This window comes from Bos mutus, chromosome 4, assembly GCF_027580195.1.
Source record: "Bos mutus isolate GX-2022 chromosome 4, NWIPB_WYAK_1.1, whole genome shotgun sequence".
In the NCBI taxonomy this organism is placed as follows: Eukaryota; Metazoa; Chordata; class Mammalia; order Artiodactyla; family Bovidae; genus Bos; species Bos mutus.
In genome coordinates, this window is record NC_091620.1 from 72,384,800 (window position 1) to 72,405,062 (window position 20,263).

Below are 20,263 nucleotides of genomic sequence, written 5' to 3' on the forward strand. Positions count from 1 at the left end.
TAAAACTTTTTCTCCCTGATCAATCAAAACAACTAACAACTAGCTATGACCATTCTTCTGACTCTTCTCCTAATGCGGAGGTGTGTTTTCTTTTGTTCACTGCTTAGAAAGCCTTGATACTGCCTCTTACTGTGACACTGCTTTTCTATAAGCTTAGCCATGACTGGGGTGAGATCTGTTGGATTGTTTATACACATGGAATTAATTCACTCCTTCATTGAGAAACATATTTCTTCAACACCTACTGTTGAGTCAGCCATGCCAATCTGTGGGTCTAGTGGCTTGTCAAAAATTAAATGGAAACATTCACCCTCAGAAGATACAATTAAACTCCATATGACTTGATATTAAAAAACAGGCTTGGCTTCCAGTGAGGAAATTGTGGTCCTATCTGGGACAAAACATTTTTTCATGTAGGTATGGTAACAATGTCATAAAGTCGTAGTTCAGTAGCTCTGTTTGTAAGGCTGTCTTTCATCATCACTGACATTTTGTTGACTGATTTGAGCTTGTTTATCCGGTTGATCTTCCCATCGCGGTCTGCTTTCAGAGAGAAGCAACTGCAGGGCAAGTGTAAATTCCTTACATGCAAATGAATGAATAGTTGTCACTGAATTCATAGATGACTAGTTTTAAGTTGAATTAATTCTCTGCCACACGAGTTTGTTTTTTGTATTTTCTGTTCCGCTTACCTTGTTGGAGTTTTCCCTGGTGCCGGCATTCAGGCAGGGCAGTCTCAGCTCCACCCGATCGTGTAGAGAGCTGGCTGCTGCCTCCCCTCTCAGCCTGAAATTTCTCCTTGTGCAGGTCTGTCATCGACCTGCCTTCCTTAATGTATCGGGAAGGCTAATCGCTCTGATTCTTAGCTCCGTGAAACTGGGTGGGTCTCTTTCCCTCAGAAAAGTTTATTCTGTTTGCTTTCTCTTGCCCTTAGACCATCATCTGCAAATAGCATAAGCAGCAGCACGTCTTCAAATCACAGTGGCTACACTCCGGAACCCCCTCTGCCCCCTGTTGGAAGTGACCTCGCCAGCCGACTGTCAAGTGATGAAGGGGAGATGGATGGAACCGATGAATCCGAGAAGTTATTAGACTGTCATTTCTCCACCCACCACCCCAGACCTCTTGCGGTAGGCCTCCTTCTGTTTCCATCCGGGCATTTCTTTCTCCCTGTGCTATGTGGTGTTCAGGGGGCTATGTCCTCCGATAGCACCCTTCCTAAGCAGAGGCCTCCAGGACAGTGTTTTTTTGAAAGGGCTTTCCCTGAGGTTGAGTGATTGCCTTAGAAATCCCCTTGAATATCACAGAAGGAAAGGTAAGGGCACCCAGCTGATCATAATCCTTTAAACACTTGAGTATTTATGGTGCACCTTGAAGTGATAATGCTTGAGAAACGGTGTTCATAGAAGAGCACTGGGGAGCTGACCTTCCTGCCTTGCCCATCTGAAAGGCAGCCTCTGATTTCAAGAATCAGTCTGGCTCACCTGCTTTGGGAACCGTCTGTCTGAGCAATGTGCCAGGTGCCAGCCCTGGCTGGTTTTCTTCCCTGTTGGTTCTGAGTTATATTGTTCTTAGTAGGTGTGACCATATGGCACAAAACTCGTGTGTGTGTGTGTGTGTGTGTGTGTGTGTGTGTAGGAAAGAAGGAAGCATTTCATGTCAGCATGATAGCAGGTTAATGAAAAGGTCAGTTTCTCCCCAGTTCCTTGGAAGAGTCCACTTTAACAATTCCGAAGATCGTTGAAATCCAGGTGGGAGGTATAAGGAAGCATCAGCTGGAAGCTTGTTTGTGTTGGCCCTCTGAGCACTTAAAAAAGGAATGCCTGGTGCTACCATCAACAGACCTCATTTCAGGGAGGCCAGAAACATGGGACCCTATAGCTGCTTTGCTCTGGTCCCAGCATGAAGCCTTCAAGGTTAGCACTGACTGTCCCGGGATCTCATGGACTGTGTAGGTGAAATCAACCCTGCATCAAGAGAGGGACTCCCTCCCCACTTCTACCGGTGTGCTTCACTAACAGCTTGAGACTTAACCTCTTGGCTAGTATAGAAACAGGGACAGTTAAGAATGCCTCTGTCAGTAATAGAAAACTCAACTCATACTGATTATGCACATCAACCATTTACTTGTCTCATATAGCAAGAATTCTAGAGATGAGTGGTTCCAGGCTTGTTTCTGCATCTCTTCAATGTCATATTGCTGAGGGAGAATTCCCCAACCCTTTTTGCCTTTCATGCACGGTTTGGATATGTTGGCTCCAGCTCCAATGTCACATCTTCACCAAGTCGCATTCTACAAAGTGGGGAAAGGGACCAACAGGAAGGGAGTCTTCCTCTAAGATGCTCTTATGTCATTTCTTAGGGAAGAAGATGTTCCTATGAGCCCTCCCAGCAGACCTTCCCTTCCACCCACCAGAAGTAGGTCACATGCCCACCCCTATACCAATCAGTGGCAGAGGATAGGCTTGTAGGAACACAGGATGGGGCTTCCTATTTGGTTCAGTGGTAAAGAAAATGCTTGCCAATGCAGGAAATGCGGGTTTGATCCCTGGGTCAGGAACATCCCCTGGAGAAGGAAATGCTAACCCATTCCAGTGTTTTTACCTGGAGAATCCCATGGACAGAGGAGCCTGGCAGGCTACAGTCCATGGGGTCGCAAAGAGTCAGACATGACTTAGCAACTAAAACAGCACACAGGATGATCCCAGCCATGATTCATCCCAGGGTTCTGGGAAGAAACCCACCTTTCCTGCTCACTGCTCCATGCCAGATATCGGAACAAAAACATGCTTCTCTTAGCCAGGAAAAAACAGGGAGAGCTAGGGGTGAGATGGCAGTTGATGAGCTTGGCAACTAGTAGAGTCTGCCACAGTGGCCCATGCCTCAAGGAGCTACAGCCCTGCCTGGGGCACCGTATGCGATCAAGAACAGGAGCCTCTGGGGCGCTGAGCCTTGCATCTCTATCGAACTAGAGACATAGGTAGCACAGACAGTTAAGAGGCCTCCAGCTTCCAAGTCTGAAAGTGAGACAGGGCTCTCTACCAGAAGGCCAGACTCTGGAGCACATCAAGATCTCTGTCCAAATGACATGATGCCAAGCTACAGTGGATTAGCTCAACTCGGAGCCTGGCAGATTTGTGTGCCCTTCATGTTTTGCTGATTTAAATGGAAAGGCCATGGATTTGTTTCTTTGCTTTGTCCTTTCTTTCATGGCCAACTGATACATTAAATCAGTTTTTGTAATGAACCCTCGTTTGGGGTGTCTTTAGCAAGGAGACGAAGGAAGAAAAGATGTCTGGACCTGGACCAGTGCCTATATTCTGTTGGGGACCAGCTTCCATGTGGGAGAACTCCCTTTGTATGTTTTCTGGCTTGGCCAGTAAGCACTTAATGTGCGGAAAAGAGTTTTTCATCAGGAATACCAGATTTGATGGGTGGCAAGATTTTAGTGCAACCCCCGCCCACCAACCCCCAAACATAAGCAGAAACAAAACAAAGGGAAGGTCTTGCATTTCCTCCTGAGAACTGTTCCAAAGACTGGTTCCAGGAAGCGTTTGTGGAATGAGTGCCAGCCCAGCACTGTGTCTGGGACGGAGGCCAGGGAGCTGCCGGGAGAGGCCTGGGGGAGGGAGAGGAGCTGCATTTGAGTTATAGAGTCACTTGCAAACTTGCCTGAGCTCTGACCAGCCAAATGTCACCTTCTTGCATTTCTGTCTGCTGGCCTTCTGGGTGTCCTAACATCATCATCAAATGACATTTATTAACCGTCTAACTGCTCATGTTTCAGCCCTGTGTTCAAAGTGTGAGTTCACTCTGAACACTTTGTGTAGGACCTTATCTCTATAGTCCATCCTTTAGCCTAAATCCCTACTAGCCTCATACTGAGGAGTAAGAAGGAGTGGGGGTCTGTGGCCTTTAGACACTTGCAGTCATCAAGACCGCCACAGAAGCATTCAATGTCACACAGAACAGCCACATAGCTGTTCCCAGGTGGAAGGTACTGAAGTGTGTATAGGGGTTTGTGGGAGTTCAGAGTGGCAAGGTAAGTCAGAGAAAGGTGACTGGAAGGTGAGTCTTCGTTCAGGCTCTGAGGGAGGGGAGAACTGGACACAGCCCAGAGAAGCAGCAGCAGAGAGCTCAGCGGCAGTGGCCATGTCCCAGGCAGCCTGGCAGTGCTAATGGGAGGGGAGATGAGGCTGACACCAGGAGAGGAAGGGGTTCAGCCCAGCTGGAAGGGAAGTGGCTCTGTTGACAACAGATGGGAAAGGTATGATCTGTCAACAGGAGAACCTTAGAACCAGCTGTTGCCATTCCTGTGATGGGAAGCAGGGGAGCCCAGCTTCCTTGAGAAGATGGCTGATATGACCGGCCCATGGTGCTGAAAAAGTGTCCTGGCTACTGTTGCTGTTGGTTTGTTTATTTTTTCAACTGAAAGTGCTGGCTCAGTCCCCGGATGGAGAAGGTAACCCTCAGTGCCACAGACGATTGAATGTCACTATTGTTGACTCACCCTGTGAAGTTCTGCAGAAAATCTGGGAGCTCACACAGAAATATTTTTGGCTTCGGTACTATTTGCTTCTTTATTTTGAGGAAAACTATACCCCTGTGTGTTTTTATGTAAATGTTATTTGTCTCTGTGTGGCTTGTATTAGCGTATTAACCTGTAATCCAAGTTTAAAATGTGGTTTTTTCCCCTCACAGTTTTGCTCATTTGGGAGTCGCCTCATGGGACGAGGGTACTATGTGTTTGATAGAAGATGGGATCGTTTTCGAGTCGCACTAAACTCCATGGTAGAAAAACACTTGAATTCACAGATGTGGAAGTAAGTAAGCAGTTTTTGTGCAATATGAGATTTGAGCTGCCCCACAACCCTCTGAGCCCAGTTTTTTAAATGAATGTCCCTAGTTGGCTTTTTTATTGAATGAAATGATTCTGAAATCAGAATTCATGATCAATTCCTGAACGTCAGCCCCTCTTGGTGGCTTGCCTGTAGTTTTTCAGAGACAACTACGATGTGTGGTATGTTTTATCTTCTTTGGAGATGACTTTTGTGTTGGTAATCTTCTAACTAAATGGAAAGGTATTAGATAAGACCTTGTTTATTTAACAAAGGGCCTTTTTTGCCGTAACTAAGACTATCTAATGATATTAAGAATATCCTTCTGTTTGTAATGTTAATGCTAGATATGGATACTGAAACTTTCGTAATCGTTATTGACCAATTTGTAATTGTTTAATGTCCTATGAAAAACTACACAGCGTGGCCAACAGGGCAGATCCAGGACCATGTTGCCAAGTTGGTTAAGCTTGTCTTTGGCCCTTCCCACCTCCCTAGGACTCTCTCCTCACCTCTCTACATACTTTTCTGTACCCCAAACTGAACTTATGTTCCATTTCTCTATGGTCTTTTTATTCTCCAACACCTCTCTGTATTTACATTTTAATAGATTTATAAAAAGGGAAAAAGCCTTCTTGACTTAGGGAAATACAATGCTGTTGTACAGAGTGACACGCTAGGTCCTCTCAAAGCACAGTACCTAAGGAACTGCCATTCTGGACACTTGGTAATGCCAGGCTGACCCCCTGGCGATCTCCAGCCCCCCTGCTCCTGCAAAGGTGAGCTTTTAAGATCTCATAATCTGTAGAATCGTGGATTCCTCAGCTCTAGGCCCAGACAGTCCAGGAAAGCCAACATCGAACCCTTCAGCCTGCTCAGCGAAGCCCAGGAAAGGCTGGGAAGGCATTCCTGAGAAACAGTACTAGGTACTAGGGTAGGATGGGAAGAGCATTTGAAACCTGCCTGCTCCCAGGTCGCCTCCTCTCTCCCAGTGATGGCCCCTCAGCCCCTATTCACCACGACACCCTGAGAGCTTCCAGAACATCTAGAAGCAAGCCCCACCGAGCATGCTGTAAGCTCTCCGAGCAGACTTAGGACGACACACTGACACTTCCTGTGAAGTAGGAAAGGGCCACAAGAGAAGCTGATGGTTTCTTCTCACTTAAGTGACTGCCCAGTGTGTCTCAAGGGCACCCATTTTCTACCTGTGTCCTTTCTGAGCGGCACCCGACGGGCTGCATGCGGGGTTCCCATATTCCTGGTGTCGGGTGACTGAACCCTGTGCGCGGGTCCCCCAGCATGGCAGCTGGCCCTGGTGACCCGCAGCTCTGTGCTCTCCTGTGTTGTGGAAGTGTTAGTCCCGGACACGTGGAAGGAATGTGTTGATCTGTATTTCGCTGCCTGGTGTCCTGTCAGCTCAAGTCCATATTCCTTTCCTCCTCAGGCACAGAAACCCGAGCCACAGGGCATCAGGTCCCTCCCCCCTTTTCAGGACTTGCCTAACAAATCTGCTGTCACTGAGCAACATTGGGGCTGCCTGGGTGTCAACTCTGGAGAGCGTAGCACCCCGCTGCCCTCTCAACCTCGCTGCCCAAACCCCAGGCCCCGACGGGCCCGAACCTGGAGGGATGGCAGCCGATGGGGGCGTGGAAGACATTAGGAAGAAAAGGAACGGCCAAGACTCTTTTTTCTTTAACAAGCATTTAACTCTGCATCAGGAGACGCCAACACAGTATTCTCTTTCAGCCAGGTCAGCATCTGGATCTCCGTGCCAGCCGGCAGGGGAGGATGGGCACTGTAATTTATTCGCATCTGGGGGCTTTTGTATGGGACTTCCCTAGGCCAGCGTGCAAAGCTGCAACTGGGACACAGCCCACCAAGCTGAAATCCACTGCCATTTGGCACCTGAAAAGCACATGAACTGTCTAGCGTGGGGGAAGCGGTTCCCAGGGACAGTGAGCTGCCACATGCCCCTCACCCTGCTTTGCCCCCTGCCCCTTTGCCCCTCCTGCCTCTGCTGTCCACTTAAGATGAGTGGGGGGAGGAAGGGAAGAAGTAGGAAGTATGCAGAAAAATAGCACCCATCCCAGTGCTGAGTGTCAGCCAGGACTGTCAGCAGGCTGAGGACTTCAGCTCTGGTCAGCACAGGCTGAAACCTCAGTGTAGACTCTGTAATGGGGAAATACCGGATCAGGACGCTCAGATGGATCCCGCTTATGGTCATCGATTGGGGCCCTGTCTAAATGAGCCATCTGGTATTTGTAAATAACTTTTTATTACAAGTAACTGCCAGAACCCTGCCCATATGGACTCCTACCCATATTTTAGCTGGTACAAAACTTGAGTGAAGGAAAGATTGAGTGGGATGCCTGGAGAACCACAGGAGGCGGCAGCCAGCAGAGACGATGTGGTGTGCGGACATTGCACCCTCTGAGAAATGGGCCCTGGTGCTGTTAGAGAGGGGTGGTGCAGTGCCAGACAGTTCTAAGGGTGTGTTTAGGCCTTTCTCATCTGATTTATGGGAGTCCTTGGCTGGCATGCTTTGTTGTATTGCTGCTGAGAATTCATCCGCTCACCCATCCACCATCCACCCATCCATCCATTCATTCAGTCATTCATTCATTGCAACAAGTACTATTAATGGAGCCCTTGTTTAGTGTTGACAGCATCTTTTCCCCTCTTTAGGTTTGAGAGAAAATAGGTTTTTCAAACACCATTATGGCCACTCTGAGTTTGGCAACATTTTTCTCCTATATTGGATCTCAGTCTGATGATTTCGAGGACACTGCACTTGTGTATTCAAGGATCCCCCTGGATTCCACCCTAGAGATGGACGCCATGGGCCTTACCAAATTGCAGGCAGAAAACGGAATCCTCGGAGAGAGCAGGGCTAGGAGAGGCGTGTCCTCCTCAGCGGGGCCTCTTTCCAGAGTTCCCTGCCTTGTCCTGCTGCTGAAGGGAGGCACTGTCTCACACCTGCCCGCCTTCAAGTGCTGCTTTCCAAGAGGCAGAGCTAGTTCCTAATTTCTGGGGAGCCCCAGCTACATGGAAAATGACTTCCAGTAGAAACAGGGAGGGGTGAGCAAGGTGAGAAACAGGAAAGAACCTGTTTGAAAATATGCACCTGGCTCCTGAGATGAGTTTCCTCTCTCTTGAGGTCTGTATCCTTTCCTGAAAAGTCAGAGACATGGTGACCCCGAACCCCCATGCTCCTCCTGGTCCCCAGAGTAGTAGCAACATGAACCAAGGCAACAGCTTGGAAGCAGAAACTGTTTCCATCATGAGTCAAAAGATGGAGTTTGTGGGGAGACTCCCAGGGCGACCCTCTACCTGGTGCTGGCCTGGGCTCCACAGAGTGTAGGAGGCAGAGAGTTTTTTTCCCAGGTACCCCCACTCCAGCTTTCAGGAAGGACCCCCCATTTATGTGTTCTCCTGCATTTACTTTCAGAACAAACTAGAAATTCCTGATCCCCTTCTCTGGATCTGTGAGGATTCCTCTACCTTCCCTACTTCTTAACCCGGGGACAGGAAGACCTGCTGAAGAACAGCCATACCCCAGTGATAGCTCCTGAGTGAGTGGGGAGGCAGAGCAAGGTGAAGAGGAACAAATGTAGAAGTGCCTCTCTACAGGGTAACCAGAGACTGTAGACAGCACATGCAGGGGCAGACTGGCCTGTGAGGAGAGGGGTGACTCCAGTCAAGAGCAGGGTGTGGAGGCTGGGAGGGGCAGAGGCTGCAGGGGCACGGGGGGATGCTCTGGCCCCCATGTGCAGGTGGCACAGCCCCGTCCTCACCCTTCTTCAAGCCAGGACCTAAGTGTGAAATGACCACCTCTCATTAAAAATCACCTTCATCACTGCCAGGGGCAAGAAAACAGGGGGATACTGTGGGGGCAATTTCTATTCTAATTAACATTCGCCTTTTATTCGGGAACCCAAATCAGCCATTATCCAATAGCCAAGCATGGAGAAAAGGATCTGAAAACCTGAAAGTGATTAAAACTAGCTTGCCGGATGTTGCAATGGGGGGAAACCATAGGGAAGGGCCATAAATCAGATTCCGCCATCCTTCAAGGCTTCATTTTCCATAGTCTGGTTTCCACCAGGGTTTTCTCTGTAGCCCTGATGCTCACACTTAATCGAGCTTCTGGAGCAATGCAAAGCCTATTTCTCACTGTTTCTCTTTCACTCTTCTCTCACGTTTAGGAAGATCCCTCCTGCGGCAGATAGCCCCATGCCCTCGCCAGCAGCCCACCTCACCACCCCTGTTCCAGCATCCGTTTTACAGCCTTTCAGCAACCCCAGTGCTGTGTATCTTCCTTCAGCTCCCATCAGCTCGAGACTCACCTCTTCTTACATAATGACATCAGCCATGCTCTCAAATGCAGCTTTTGTGACATCGCCGGACCCGAGCGCCCTCATGTCACACACCACAGCTTTCCCTCATGTGGCCGCAACCCTCAGCATCATGGACTCAACCTTCAAGGCCCCACCCGCCGTGTCCCCGATACCAGCCGTCATCGCTTCCCCATCCCACAAGCCATCCAAAACCAAAACCAGCAAATCCTCAAAAGTCAAAGACCTGTCCGCCCGTAGCGACGAGTCTCCAAGTAACAAAAAGAGGAAGCCGCAGTCTTCGACTTCCTCCTCTTCCTCCTCATTACCCCTGCAGACATCCCTCGCCTCCCCATTGTCAGGGCCCCACAAAAAGAACTGTGTTTTGAATGCCAGTTCTGCTTTGAACTCCTATCAGGCGGCCCCTCCCTATAACAGTCTGTCTGTGCACAACTCAAACAATGGGGTGAGCCCACTCAGTGCCAAACTGGAGCCCTCAGGACGGACCTCGCTGCCTGGCGGCCCCACGGACCTAGTGAGACACGTGGGCTCTGGGGGCGGCAGCAGTGACTCCTGTCCCCTCTCTGTGCCCACCCTTGCAGGGGACCTCTCTCTGGCCTCACACAATGCTGTGTCTTCTCTGCCCCTCTCTTTTGACAAATCAGAAGGAAAAAAGCGTAAGAACTCAAGTTCTAGTAGCAAAGCCTGTAAAATCACTAAAATGCCTGGAATGAATAGCGTTCACAGAAAGAACCCGCCCAGCCTTCTTGCTCCGGTGCCCGATCCCGTTAACAGCACCTCCTCTCGGCAGGTAAGGGGCCCGTCCTTCCAGGAGCCTCCTGGCACTGCCCAGGGAGGGGGGTTGGGGAACCGGGCAGCGCCCCCTCCCCCCACCCCTGCTTAGCCAAGTGGTCCAAACAGGTGGCCCAGACAGGTAACACAAGCATGAGTCCCCTCCTTGATCTCCGTCTAGGTGATTCCACCCCTTGCTCTGAGAGAAGTTTATGTAACAGACACTTTGTACAGTATCCACTACGTGCTAGGTGCTGTTCCGAGTCCTGTATGAGTATCACCTCATTTAATCCTCACAATAGCCCAGCACAGTTGACGCTGTTGTAATCACCACTTTATAGATGAGCAGACTAAGGCACAGAGAGATTCTGAGCTCCCCACCTCGCTCTATTGTCAGTCTGGATGATTTCACTGAAGAGTTCTGTTGCCAAGCAGTTTGATCTATTGGCATCCCCTTAGGAAGAACCCGGGGCCTAGCAGGATACATAATGACCTGGGTCCCACCTGGTGGGGTGGGGTGCTGTGCTTCTCACTTTACCAGGCTCCCTACTCCTAAGATAACTCTTTACTTCCTGAAGCAACACTGCAGCTCACACCACCTGGCACAGAAGTGTTCCAGGCCACTACACACAGATGAGGGTGTCGTGAGGGAAGCTTGGGGGAATGGGATGTGGTCCATGAAGAACACATGTTTTTTCCCTGGAGCCCTGTTCTCATCCTCAAGTCTCCCCATTCTTCTCTGGCCAGGATTGCTGTTTAGGAAACCCTCCCGCCCAACTCCAGTGTCATTTGTGTGTAGAGGAAGGAGCACAGGTAGGGAGGGGCTGCCTGGGGCCTCTGCGAGCTGAGTCCAGTGGGAGGGACCTCGCAGGACAGTGTGCATGGACTCTACCAGCAGCCCCAGGCTGACAGAATTCAACGGGCTCCAGCCCTGCCTGGGAGTGAGGGTTTTGGAGGCATGCGAGGCAGTTGTTTAAAAGATGTTTTCATGGTTTTCATCATCTTTGTGTGAGACTTGTTAAAACCTCATGAAGAGAAACTCTTGAGGGGGATTCACAAAACACAAGCAAACATGGGAGAAAAGCAATTTTGGATCTCAAGGGCCAGACAAGCTGCAACCCAAGGCCACGTTTGCAAGGGGTACATAGGTCCTCTCATTAGGGCCCAGACAATTGCACTCATCTGCAGTTGCAGGGATGCTGAGGAGAGGGACCAGAACCCACCGGGCACCCCCACCCTGAAACTAATAACTGCTCGCCCATGCCACCTCCAGGTCTCAGGATGGAGGGCAGATTCAGGGCTTCTTAAACTTGAATGTGCACATGAATCACCAGGGGATTCTCAATAAAGTGCACATTCTGAATCCACAGGTCTGGGGTGGATCCTGAGAGTCTGCATTTCTAACAGACACCAGGCAGTGCTGCTGCACTGGTGTGCTGGCCACAAACTGAGCAGCAAGGCTATAGTGCCACCTGTTTTCAATGAAGTTCTAGCAGCTAACTTTTACTTAATGGCCTGGGCTCTGGTCCAAGCCCTTCATATATTCATTTAATCTTCACCTGTTATTACCCCCATTTTACAGATGAGTAAACCAAGCACAGGAAGGTTAAATAATGTGCCCAAAGTCACACAGTGAGTAAGTTAGGGCTGGGATTTACACCCAGGCGGTTTGCCTCTGGAGTCTGGACTTTTCATCTCTGTCTCTATTGATGGAGTACCTCTGTATGGGTGGAGTGCCTCTGTCTTGAGTAAATGTGGCATGTGGCACTGTTGATTCTTTGATGCAGGACCATATGAAATGTTTTGTAAGCATGCTGAATTAGTCAAAACCAGTGGTGAAAGGAGCAGACAAGCCTCCATCAGATAGAGTGCTCATCAGGAGGGAAATCAAAAAGAGTGGATGAATGTAATGGCTGCCTTGGAGCTAGTCAATGTTGGTTCTCTATTGCAGCTGATGTCTGGGTGCTTGTCACCAGGCCATTAAGAAAAGGCTTTGTCCAGGGTCACCACCGGTGATTTCCAGGTGTTGGGGAAAGCCCTTCAGGAAGCCCTTGGGGAAATCTTAGGCCTTTGGAATCTCTTAGGAGACTGGGCAAGACGTGGCATGAGGGTGAGAAATTCAAGGTAAAATATGCTTTGGGGACCAATAGGGGATCTATTTAATTGTATCTGGTAGTTGTAAGGCCCCAGAATTTGCCACGGAGATACTAAATTGAACAAAAAAACAAGACTGCGAAGGTAAGGCAGGTGTCTATGAAAAGGCGAGTAGCGCGGAACTCCTCCCCTGAGGACGCCGCCCACCGCGAGCACGACGGCCACGCCCACACGCCCCGGCGGGAAGTTAGGAAGGCCTGGGCTTAAGCTGTGCCTCTTGCCGTATTTCTTAACGACGTGGAGTGTGCTGGGAAAACTTAGAAAAGACGCAGGCATTCATTCTCAGCCAGTCCAACGGAGTCTGGGCCTGAGACGAGATGGGTCAGGAACTGCAGTCATAGGTGGGAAAACTGGGCATCCTCCAGAAAACTTGCAGTCTGCACATCTGGGAAACGGCTTGAGAGTTCCCCTCAGTTTTCCCTCTGGGATGAGAGGGGCGTGGTGGAGGCCCCCTGAAACATCCCGTTTTCTCTGACGTTTAAGGTGGAAACACGAGTTCCACACCACAGGAGGAGGGCCTGCGAGGTGCCATGAAGCCTCCTCCTCTCCCCTCGCGACTCGTAGTATCCGGGAGTCTGTCCCCAGCTGACGCCCGTGTCTGAGGAAGGCTTCACTGGTGTCTTTCAGGTTGGGAAAAATAGCAGCCTAGCTTTGTCACAATCCAGTCCTTCAAGCATATCCAGCCCAGGACACAGCCGACCGGTAAGTTACTGGGGGGGCAGAAGTCCATAGGGTCTTCAGCAGGGTGGAAAGAACGTGGGCTGTGGGGTCAGACCCTGGTTCACATCTCATCTCCGGTTAAGAAAATGGCTGCCCGGAGTCTAAAACTAGGCCTTCTGGTAATTGGTTGTGTGCCTTTGGGCAAGTTACCTCATTTCTCTGTGCTTGAGTTTCCTCGTCTGTAAGATGGGCTCATTATGACCCCTATCTCATGTGGCTTTTGTGAGGATTAAATTAATTTATTGACATAAAGCCTCTACAAAATGCCTGAGCCCTAACACACAAATGCTGGCTTTTACTGTTAGCTGCTAATGCTGCTGCTGCTAAGTCGCTTCAGTCGTGTCCGACTCTGTGCAACCCCATAGACGACAGCCCACCAGGCTTCCCCGTCCCTGGGATTCTCCAGGCAAGAACACTGTAGTGGGTTGCCATTTCCTTCTCCAATGCATGAAAGTGAAAAGTGAAAGTGAAGTCGATCAGTTGTGTCTGAGTCTTCACGACCCCATGGACTGCAGCCTACCTATCTACCCATGGGATTTTCCAGGCAAGAGTACTGGAGTGGGTTGCCATTGCCTTCTCCATTTACTGTTAGCAGTTGCATGATGTTGGGCAGATTACTTCTCTGAGTCTCAGGTTTTTCATACGTTAAATGGCAAAATCGACACCTACCTTCTGAGGTCGCTGTGAAAGTTAAATAAGATGCTGTTGACTAACAGGCCTTACTCTTGGCAGACATTGGTCAGCACTTTCTCGAGGCTTCTGATGAGCTATAGCTATGTGGTTTCAGGATGTGGTTTCATGGTGGAACTGTTCAGGGTAGATTTAAGAGGTTTTTTTAAATAAACTTGAGGTGTGTAAACAGTGTAGATGTGATTTTCTCCAGTGGAGTGTGTGCACGTCCTGGGGAGGCCAGGGAGGGTTGTACATGATGGGAAAAAATATGTGTATGGCTATTACATTGTCTTAGAAGTGCCATATGTGTCAGATATAAAATTACAGTGTTTTTCTGTACTTTGGCCTTTGGTCTTTCCCCACAAACCTTGGGTGGAGTGTGGGTGAAGGTTAATAGGGAACAGTTTTGTATCCTCAGATCAGGGAGTGCATCTCCACCAGTTTGAGTCACTTGTGGTGGGGTTTGCACTGAGCACCTGCAGCCCATCCTTTGTGCTAGGGTGAAGGAAGGGCCCCAGGAATCTGCCTGTTGATAGCAGGCCTCCTGAACGGGTTGCAAGGTGTGCCTGGAGACTCCACTTTGACCCTTCGCAGGCACCTGTGCCTTCACCAGCTCCAGGCACACCAGCTGGAAACCCACAGCGGGGTTTAACAGACAGCCTAACTGAATGTAGCAATAACACCAACACCTGTCTTTTGTTGAGCTCTTCCTCTGTAGATGCTGTACTCTGCCCCTCACATACGTTACATACGTTTCAACCTTTTAACAAACTGGTCATGTTGGGGACAAAATGTCATTTTGCAGATGAAGGTGAAGGAACTTGAACCAAACCTGTATATTCAAAGCCTTTATGCCTAACCCAGCACTATGCTTCTTCCTTGGGTAATTCTCCATGCTCTCTGGGGGTTAGTTAGGAAAAGATGGACAGAAAAACAGAACAAAAATGAAGACAGATCAGCTATCCTGGTCCTCCCTCCTGGAGAGGAGCCCCGTTAATCTCCAGGATTTGTTCCTGTGCTTTCCTCCACAGCTGGGATCTTTGTGGCTACCTTCCATTTACCGAGTCCTTTACTTCAGTCACCTCATTTGCTCATCACAGCTGGCTTTTGCTGAATGCAGGAAGTGGCATGGTGTCCTTTTTATTATAGATGAGGAAATGAGGCTATCTTTTTGAACTCTTGTAGGTAACCCCAAATGTATGTTTTTGAAACAAGCTTTTTCTTTTTTCTTTTCTTTCCTAGAAGAACACAAACAGAACGGGCAGGATAAGGACTCTTCCATAACAAGACTCTGAAGCCAATTCCAAACCAATGCCTGGCCACGGGACCCCACCCCAGCCAGAAGAGGGAGGGGAGTGGGCAGTGGGGGAGAGTCTGTTTCCTGTGCCCTACCTGTGGCTCTGGCCTTTCTTCTTTTTTTAATTGACCAATTTTTAGTTTTGAGGAAAAAAAGGCAAAAGAACGTGAATTTGAGATTTACAGAAAACAAGTACCAGTGTTTTGTTTCCGTTCTTTCATTTGCCATGTGTATACCTTCTTCCAAGTTTGGAGTCACTCATCTAGCTTCTGATGCTGCTACTGCATCATTTTGCTCCAGCCACAAGAGCAGACATTGCAGAATGTCTGTTCCTGGTTGGCCTCATCTGAAACTCTTGAACTTGAGCACGTTCAGTGCTCCTTTCCTTGGGTTCTTCCATCTTTCCCTCCCGTCCCGTCCTGCCTGCCACTCTCTGGGTCCCCACTGGCCATCAGAGGAACAGGCTCTCGTACCTCCCCTCTAGACAGCGTGTTGATGGGGGAGGAGCTTTGCTGGGGAGCAGCCTGTGTTTGGGGAGCAGAGAGCTGGAGGGCGGGCCAAGTGTCCCCATCAGGTTTCTAGGGAAGCAGAATAGCAGGAACCAGATGCAAAGTTGAGAACAGCAGCATTTAATGATGGGGCTCACTCAGTACCACTGTGCAGCTGTGCAGCTCACAGATGTACTGGGTTAGGGACAGGGGCAGGAACAGACCTACAGGGTTGCAGGAAGAATGGTGTGGGGGTAGGAAAAGACATCCTCAAAAGATGGTGGAAATTGGGTAACTGTGATCATCTGAGCTTGTTAGGCCTCCATGCTACACAATCCCTCCCAGAGCACCGTGTCCAAGGGCACAAAGCCGAGCAAGTCACTGGGGGGAAGAATTCCAGGGAAAGGGGCACAAGACCTCAGGAAGCCACTCAGGAGGAGGAATGGTACCCAGGGCTGTGGAAGTTCTCAAGCTGCCCTCTGGGGTTTGACGAGGAGAAAAGCAGGGCCAGAAGAAAGGGCTTGAGGGAAAACTGCTATGGAGGGTTAATTGCCAAACCCCTGTTGAGAATAAATACTAGCATTGCCCACCCACCACCATGCCCTTGGCCAGAGGCCCCCATTCCTACAAGCCACCCAGGAAAGAATGGTAAGGCCACCACTTATGGAGAAGAGCCAGAAGGGAGAAGCCAGAGGCCTGCAGCTACAAAACTGTTCACACTGGAGTTCTGAAAGAAACAATACCATAAGCTCTAATTGGGAATTGTAATCAGGAAAGGAATTCCCCATATAAAAATAGGTGTTCTGTGCTATGAATCATGTAACTTTGTGTACAGTATAATGGAAGAGATACTAGGAGTTTTTGCTTCATCCGTAAGTCAGATATGAATGCCAGTTTTGCCGCTGGATGTAAACCCTCATCCCTACCCTAAAGTTTTCTTTCCCATTCCCTCCAAACCCAAAGATCAGACTACTGTTAAATTTCACCATATGATTAGATTTTGCAAAGACGGGAGGCAAACGGAGTGATTTGCATCAATGGAATTGCACTGACAGTGTTTCTTAATAGGATTACTAAAGTTTTTAATATAAAATGATTTTTTTAAAAATCAGGAGTTGATATTAGGTACTAGGACATTAGTTCAGATGAATTCATTTTTATTTCTACAGTGTTAAAAGTGCACTTATATGCTGGTTTATTTCCATCTTGGGAAAAAAAGACTGCAAATTGAAGGGAAGATTGTTACTTTTTCTTTTAAAAAAAAAAAAGGTTAAGGCAGATTTTAAGACTTATAAATGTTTAAGAAATTATAAACAAGGTTAGACCCTTTGAAAAAAGTTTAGAAGATATTCTTAAAGTAAATTTTTATAGTGTTAATTTTGTAATAATTTATGTTTTACTATATTACAGAGCTAACTGACCAGAATAGTTTCAGAAACAATATGAAACTTAGGAAAGTTGAAGCAATGTTTATATTTTTAAAATGTTCTTTGAATTATGTTTTTATTGTACATTTCTTCAGACTGAAAAGTATGTACATATCTTTGTTATTTTTGCACAATTTTCGTCTCGTTCAGTTTTAGAAGTCTGTTGTTTTTTTTTTTAAATAATTTATTTTGAGTTGTAATACTTGCAGGAGTGAAAACAAAAAAATCTCAGCAACAAAATAACCCTCTGATTTACAAACTCTTACACTCAAGAGGGAAAACAAAGGTTGAGAGATTAAGTGGCTGCTTCTGAGAAATAATGTCTCGACAGGGACTAAAGGAGCAATTCAATGGATTTTAAACATTTTAGCTCTCTACATCTTGAATTGCAAGCTGGAATAAAGAGGCTCCCCACTGAATGCTGCTTACTTGGTGAAAGACTGGCTCTGACCAAGGTGAGGACATTTCTGGAAACTGAGCAAAAAGGGAAAACCCACGGTGTTTCTTCCTTCACAGTCAGCTACAGGTTTACTTTATAATGATGTATTCAAAACTCACAGCTTGAAAAATGGAATGCAAATAAAAGGTTTTCTTTCAGTTTGTTTGGATGGAGTTCAACTGGACCAGCCTATAAAGCATTATTGGGGGAATATCCTTTGGGTACTTCTGTTCTGCACACCCCACTCAGCCCTCTCTCCTAGCCCCTTGACTGCACACACCCCCATCTGCCTGAAGATCTTGTGACTTGTCGCCAGCCATAGAGGCTCGAAAGCTCTGGTTGTTAAAGCGTAACGCAATGCATAGACCTGTCAGCCATAAAAAAAAAAGCGACCTGGATAACTTGTATGCCTTCTTTTGTATCAATGTACCAATTGTAAATAATGCTGATCAACCTTTGTAGAGAATAGTTTATACAGCATATTCTATTATTGCTGATTCTCAGTGAACTCTTGTTTTAAAAAAGGAAAAAAAGAAATTTTCTATTTACACCTTCTATTTTGTTATGCTGTCAGCCCATGGCACTTTAACAAAACTCTGTGGGTTTTATGTAGCTGGTCAGTCATGGGGTATATTCAATAACTGTTGTTGCACAGAGGAGAATTTGCACCTGCTCATTTGTCCTTTCCTACTACCAATTTTAGAACCTTTTCCAGAAATTTTGAAGAAAGCATGTCCAAACATTCTAAACAAATACCACACTTGTGGAGTGGGTTTCTTTTCTATGATCCATATTTTGTAACACTAAGTATTTTCCTTCTTTGTCCCGCACCTTTATGTATTAGCACTATCAGATAGAATTCATTCCATGCCTGTGATATTGTAAGCAGAATAAATGTCTAAAGTAGGTGTAAATAGTAAATTCTATGGCTTACAGTTTTAAAAAGGAAAGAACAAACATGTATCTATTGATACTGCCGTGGTGCAGCACCAGGCCTGGAGACATTCTCCAGTGAGCGATTGTATTTTTTTTTTTTTGCTTTTGCTTTTTTTTTTTTTGTAACATGGCTTTGTAAATAAAATAATTTATATGTTTGTAAATCAATGTCTTTGGGTTTTCATAAAATGTAAATTTAGGGTATTGCTTTTTATTGTTCTGGGTGTATGTGTCCTCACCAGACGAGCCTTCCTGCTAGAACCCACATTTAAGGTGTAGAAGAGAGTTCATTCAACAGATATTTATGGAGCATCCCTTTTGTGGCTGCCTCTGAGCTAGGCACTCTGCTCAGTGATGAGAAACAGATACAGACCCAGATGCTTTCTGAAGGCACCCAGGTAGGGCAGACAGTACATAAATACATGATGGAATGCCTAATTACTGATTGTGGCAAATGGTAGAAAGATTTGAGTTCTATGATAGAGAATAACAGGAGAAACCAATGTAAAATGGATTGAGGGGGTGGTTTGCAATCAGGGAGTTGCCTGTGAGAAAGTGAGCTGAAAGACGGTGTCAGGGAGATAATCCCAGGCAGAGCTGGGCCACAGTGGGAAAAGTCTGGTAGATTCTTGAAGACTAAGGAAGACAGAACAGGGAAAGGGATGGGCAGAGCAAGGAAAGGATGCACAGAAGGTGTGGCAAGGTCACAAAAGGCCTCATAGTTTAGATTTCTGTGCTCAGTTCAATGGGAATCCTTTGAAGGGTTTTACATAAGGGCATGATGTGATCTGATCTGTTGAAGGATCTCTAACTGCTGTGTAGAGAATCCATCAGAAGTTGTTGCAAGATACCCAGTGAGACATTGTGTTCATGTGGTTCCAGAATGGTGACAGTATATACTAAAAAAAGTGAATGGATTCAAGATCCATTTTACATGTTAAATTGATGAGACGTGCTTAGGAATTGGATGTAAGAGTAAGGAAAAGAATGACTCCCAGGTTTCTGGTAGAGCAATTGTATTGGGTGGAGATGCCATTTCTTCAGAAGTAGAAAACCAGAGGAAGAACAGGATTTGGGGAGGGGGCAAAAGAAACATTTCATGGAAATAAAGAATTATGTTTTGCATGTTTACGTTTGTTCATGTGTGATATTACCATGGAACCGCTAAGCTGCTGGGTCAAGAAGGCATGAGATATACATGACGGGAGCTCTCAGCAGGGGTAAGCTGGAGGCATCAATCTGGGAATCTTTGTTATATAGATGATATTTAGAGCCACAGATATATGTGTGATTACTTGAGAGAATGTAGGGGAAGAAGAGCAGGCATTTAGAGGTTAGGTGGGAACAGAAAAGCTCACAAAGAACCCAAAGAGGAAGCACTCACAAAGAGAAGAGAGAGAACCCAACAGGTAGTAGTTCCCTGGAAGCTAGGGCTATAGGATGCTTCACGCAAGGAAGAGTCAGCTGAGTTTACTGTTGCAAAAGGAAGAGAGAGACGGTATTGAGTCTGAGGTACTGCAACATGGAGGTCATTGGGGACTATTAATCTAGGTCTGTCATAACAAATTGCTACAACTTGGTGGCCTAAAAGAACATGAATTCTTTCTCTCAGAGTTCTGATGACCAGCAGTTCAAAATCAAGCAGGGTTGCACTCCCTCAAAGGCTGTGGGGGAGATTCCTTCCCAGCCTCTTCTGGTTTCTAGCGATGGCTTACAATCCTTGGCATTCCTTGGCTTGTAGACTCATCAGTCCCATCTGTGCCTCCTTCACATGGCTTTCTGCTCTATTCTCCTGGGTTTCAAGTTCTCTATGGCCTTTCTCTTATAAGGACATCTGTCCATGGACTTAAGGCTCACCCTAAATCCTAGATGATATCCTCTCAAGATACCTAACATAGTTACATCATTTTCCAAATAATTCATACTCAACATGTTCTAAGGGTTACAACTTGGACATAGAGTGATCATAGCAAAGCAGGTATGATGAAGTGGAAGTGTCAGGGGACTGAAGGAAATTCAGTTGTGTAGACAAGTCTTAAGAAGGTTAAAAGGCACAAGGGAGTGTTTAGATTTTGTTTCTTTTTGTTTCTTGTGTTTTTCAAAGTAGAAGGGTCCAGATTGTGATTCATATGCTGCTGAGGCTGGGACAATAGAAGGGAGAGGTTG

General features: G+C 47.1%; 1 protein-coding gene across 7 annotated transcripts in view; it reads left to right on the top strand.

Annotated features, from left to right (window-relative positions):
• ATXN7L1 (ataxin 7 like 1) overlaps positions 1 to 16,950 on the top strand; it is a 254,909-nt gene extending 237,959 nt beyond the window's left edge. For 4 of the 7 annotated variants that reach the window (XM_005901437.2, XM_070369637.1, XM_070369638.1 and 1 more), the window contains 6 exons: positions 935 to 1,130; positions 4,702 to 4,823; positions 6,283 to 6,588; positions 9,044 to 9,983; positions 12,746 to 12,820; positions 14,753 to 16,950. In XM_005901437.2, the coding sequence (XP_005901499.1) occupies positions 935 to 1,130; positions 4,702 to 4,823; positions 6,283 to 6,588; positions 9,044 to 9,983; positions 12,746 to 12,820; positions 14,753 to 14,794 (1,681 nt within the window). In that variant the 3' untranslated portion in view covers positions 14,795 to 16,950. The remainder of the gene's footprint in view (positions 1 to 934; positions 1,131 to 4,701; positions 4,824 to 6,282; positions 6,589 to 9,043; positions 9,984 to 12,745; positions 12,821 to 14,752) is intronic. The other 3 variants (XM_070369633.1, XM_070369635.1, XM_005901438.3) reach the window with 3 other exon arrangements.
• The last annotated feature ends 3,313 nt before the right edge of the window (positions 16,951 to 20,263 follow it).